This window comes from Limulus polyphemus, unplaced genomic scaffold (assembly GCF_000517525.1).
Source record: "Limulus polyphemus unplaced genomic scaffold, Limulus_polyphemus-2.1.2 Scaffold764, whole genome shotgun sequence".
Classification (NCBI taxonomy): domain Eukaryota; kingdom Metazoa; phylum Arthropoda; class Merostomata; order Xiphosura; family Limulidae; genus Limulus; species Limulus polyphemus.
The window spans coordinates 266,551-270,932 of record NW_013666374.1 but is presented as its reverse complement, the minus strand read 5'-3'; the positions used below and the strand labels follow the sequence as shown (position 1 = coordinate 270,932).

The 4,382-nt window shown below is 30.8% G+C and overlaps 1 protein-coding gene across 2 annotated transcripts in view; it reads left to right on the top strand.

Moving 5' to 3' along the window:
* The window catches only part of LOC106460399 (cAMP-dependent protein kinase regulatory subunit-like), a 44,383-nt gene that overhangs the window by 34,552 nt on the left and 5,449 nt on the right, over window positions 1–4,382 (top strand). For both annotated transcript variants that reach the window (XM_013920088.2, XM_013920089.2), the window contains exon 9: window positions 2,260–2,341. In XM_013920088.2, coding sequence (XP_013775542.1) covers window positions 2,260–2,341 — 82 coding nt within the window. The remainder of the gene's footprint in view (window positions 1–2,259; window positions 2,342–4,382) is intronic.

Below are 4,382 nucleotides of genomic sequence, written 5' to 3'. Positions count from 1 at the left end.
CAGCAAACTCCCATGATACAACAAACAATCGACAGGAACAGCACGCACACTGCTACTTCTTGGTGAGAAACCCCAAAGCCACAATACAACACTCCACCAATTAACGCCTCCCACGAGCTAGATACCACCACCTGCTTACCCATACCTATAAATATCCACCAACAGTAATCCCAATTCACACAACATTCAGCCTTGATAATGGATGCAGAATGCATTCGAAACGCGTCGGCCAACTCATCACTAGCTACAACTTTTACCCGTTGTTCTAACAACGTTAAGACAGCTTATCGACTTCTTGAGAAGAATTCTAAGAAGAAAGTAAACCTACAGACATCGGTCTTGTTTAACAAAATCTGCCTACAAGAAAATCTGTCACCAAAGTACACCAATATATATGATAACAGTAATTTTGGGGAATGCTGTCAAAAATATATTTGCTTTAAGTTAATCACACCTCTCCCAGTGATGCTGGGTTATACTTCTAGAAGTTTTGCTGGTAGTGCTGTGAATGTTGTTCATTGCTAGCCGTAGATCTGAAAAAGTACGAATGTGCTTTGTGAGATATATATAGTTTCTGGATTGGTAGATTCTACTTGGAGAAGAATTAAAAAATATTAAAAGTGTAAAAAGACTGAAAAATGTTAAGAAAATCTAATTGAAAGATATTTCAATGTATAGATATTTAAGTAATCATCATTTTTCTGAAAGCTATTGTAGTTTTCCTATGCAGTGGTACTATTTTTGACCACTGAGAAGTAAAAATTTCAAGATATATCAGTATCCCTTTTAAGATTTTTGATAATTTTAAAATATTTAAATACTAATGTTATATAATCCCACCTTAACAAAGAAAATGGAACTCGTGTCCATTTCAGTTCGCCGCCCCCCCCCCCAATGGCACAGCGGTATGTATGCGGACTTACAACACTGGAATCCGAGTTTTGATACCCGTGTTGGGCACAGCACAGATAGCCCATTGTGTGGCTTTGTGCTTAATTACAACCAAACAAACAAATATAAAATTCAATTGGAAGAAAGAGGGCCATTAGGTTTTTAATACAATAAAGAAAAGAAATTCATATTACGAAAAAATAATACATCATAAATTATTTATATCCTGGCAACGAGATGCTGAAATTGCCCAGAAAATTAAAACCATTTACAAAAACTAATATTTACATGAAAATGACACCATGATTTACCATACATACATATATGTAGTTAGAAAAATATAAGATCTACCTCTACAAATAGAATAATGGTCAATGCATGTAAAAACCTCAGCATACAAGCTTTTGTGTTCATTAGATTCATCTTGTGGAAAGACACAGACAAGAGACTCAGAGCGAGTCAAAATGGTACTTAAAAACAAGTAATTCAAGTTTACAGTTTCAGATTAAGAAAAAATATGTTGAATCTGTCAAGTTTTCAGTCACTAGACTTTTCAAATACTTAGTTACTCCTCAGTTAGAGCCTTATTTATGACTGAACTTACCAGACTGTGTTAGTATATTACATTCACATGTTAACTGGTAATCAATGTTTGTTGCGTTAAATTTAAAAAAATAATAATAATTAGCTAGTTAGAGTTTCCCAAGGTTAGCCTTCTCTGTCAGTTGGATTAAGCATATCTGCTGTACTTTTTAAAAGGCTGAGTACACAGAAAACTATGTAATAACATGTGAATGATTTGAGTACACTTTTTTAGTGAAATAAAATATGTTTATTGGTTAAAAAATACAGTGTAGTGTGTCTGTTATTTATATTTTGTGCTTTGTAGATTGTCTACGTACTATATTGATTTATAGAGATTACACAAAGATTTCAATAATTTACCTTCTATGGACTTACAGATTTGTGTGTTTCAGTTAACCTTTTGTTTTCTCCAAAATATACAATAAATGATCGAGTGTTGTAGATCATCTGTGTCTATAGATGACAAACATGTTTAAGTGAACTAGGTTTCTGTATAAGACATTCTAAGAAATTTTAATGTAAGAATATGAAATTATAGCTTTCAATGGGATAAATTAATAGAAGTTGTACAATTATACATTCTATTCAACTTATTCAGATAGCCATTAAACCAGTGGAAAGTGTCCTAGCTTCAGCATCCAAAATATGTAGTTTAAAAATGGAAAACATATTATAAGTATGAAAATTAGTGTTAAGTATTACGTGTAATTTTTATAAAATGAAAAAAGGTTAGAGAGCACTCAGACCATCATGATGTTAAATATCATATTTCTTGTGTTATAGGGAACTGCTGTTGTCCTTCAGAGACGGTCAGAAAATGAACCACAAGTTGAAGTTGGAAATTTAGGGTCTTCTGATTATTTTGGTAATGATAATTCTTTGTAAATTTTAAAGTAGGAATAAGATATGGGTTGGATACTCAGCTGTCATGTATCATTGTATAATGAATAGTGTTTCTGTTGTCACTGTAATGCCACTAGTTATGTTAACCCTTTCGCAACGGGCTCAGTATAAAAACACAAATTCGTATACACACTTGCACTTGTTAAGTATTTATAGTATAACTTTTAATGCAGTATATGAATCTTCACGAAAGTTGGTAGACTTTTAGTAAACATTACAAGTCTTTCGTACACTGAAAAAAATATTTTTTAATAAGTATTTTTTACTAAAGATTTCATTACTAGTCCGAGTGTGAAGTGAGTTTCATGTTATGATTAAAAACTATTCTTTGTCAAAAAAAAAAATCTCAAGTATCATTTGTGTAATCTCTATAACCTCCTAAATACATTTCAAATGTTTGTTTTCAGTAACACTTTATATTTTATTTCTTATTTTCACTATCCTAACTACACGGGGTCAGTCAATTTGACCGACCTCGTAACCACCATAAAAAAATTAGGAAATAAATATAAATTATGCTTTTTTCGTTCTGGAATGACTACAGATTATAACACAAAAACACAAATGTTTTTAGCATAAATAGCTTAAATCTCATAACATTATACATTTATATATATTTATTATTTTTATTACATTGACCTTTTTAGCTATGCCTGGTTAACATTACAGAAGTTGCAATGCTGCGGTGCACATGCATTCATGTTACGTATCCAAGAATATAAAACTGGCCTTCACAAAGTGACCTGTCTTGGCTGAGTTTTAGTGGACTAGTACATGTATTTTGTAAAATACAGTCACATTTCAGTCATAATACATTATTTTTAATTAGAAATAAATTCTTAAACTTATTTTTTTTAAAACATAGAACAGTAAATAAAGAAGTATAGAAAACAATCATGTCTTCTAGTTATGAACTTTGTACTCGTTTGCTGCTTGCCATAGGTTGCTAAGCCTTATCAAATTTTGTATGTGAAGGATGTGAAACGAAATAATTTTTTTTAGGTTTTATATATATATACATTTTGAAATAACCAAAAATCATTACTATATCAATACCATAGAATTCCACTATAATTTATCAAGCTTAGTTACTAAGCTCTATTTGAATCTAAAGAAAATTAAATTTCGAGCTCACTAAAGTGTTACCTTACTGCTTTGAATTTTGTATAAAAAGAAAAATATCCATATCTGTATATTTGAAAAAGGCTGAGAAAGCCACTAGGGGGACATTCTGAGCTTTTGATTGATTATTCACACATCATAAAGAGACGTAGGTGTACATAAACAAGTGTTTCCAAAAATGAAAAGAGGTGGGCATGGCCACTGTGTTTGAGTTAGTAAATGTAGTGATATCTCAGCAAATAGTAATTCCACTACTTACCAGGACCTTAATAATATCACGATTTGTTAGTTTCATGATAAACACTATTGATCATTTAAGAGTGATCTCATCATTTATAACACAAGCTTAATGGTAAATGTGCTACTGACCCTCCAATAGTAATCCCATAATATACCAATACCAATATCTTAATTATAAGCATGTTACTCAGCACCCTTCAGAGATTTTTTGTTCATGTACTAGTTCACTAATGATGGAAATTCTTGATTCTTTAAGTATAATTAATTCTCATATTGATAACCTAATGGTAAATAGGTTTTTAATTCTTCAACAGTATCATTCAGAGCACCTCTTATTTAATGATGGAGAAGATTCTAATCCTGAAAGGTTTATATTTTTACATGCAAAGAAAAGTATAATCTAGTGATAAACTTCATTCTTCAACAGTGATTCTTCTGTGTATCAGTTAGTATAACATTTACATCATCCCTACGTAATAGCATGGTCAATAATTAACATATAGCAATATATATATATATATATATATATATATATATATACTATACTATACACTATAGTAGTTATAGTATTAGTTGTTTGTTTAGTTAAATTAATACTACTACTGTGTCGTCGTGTGTACTTATTATTAGTAGTAGTATAG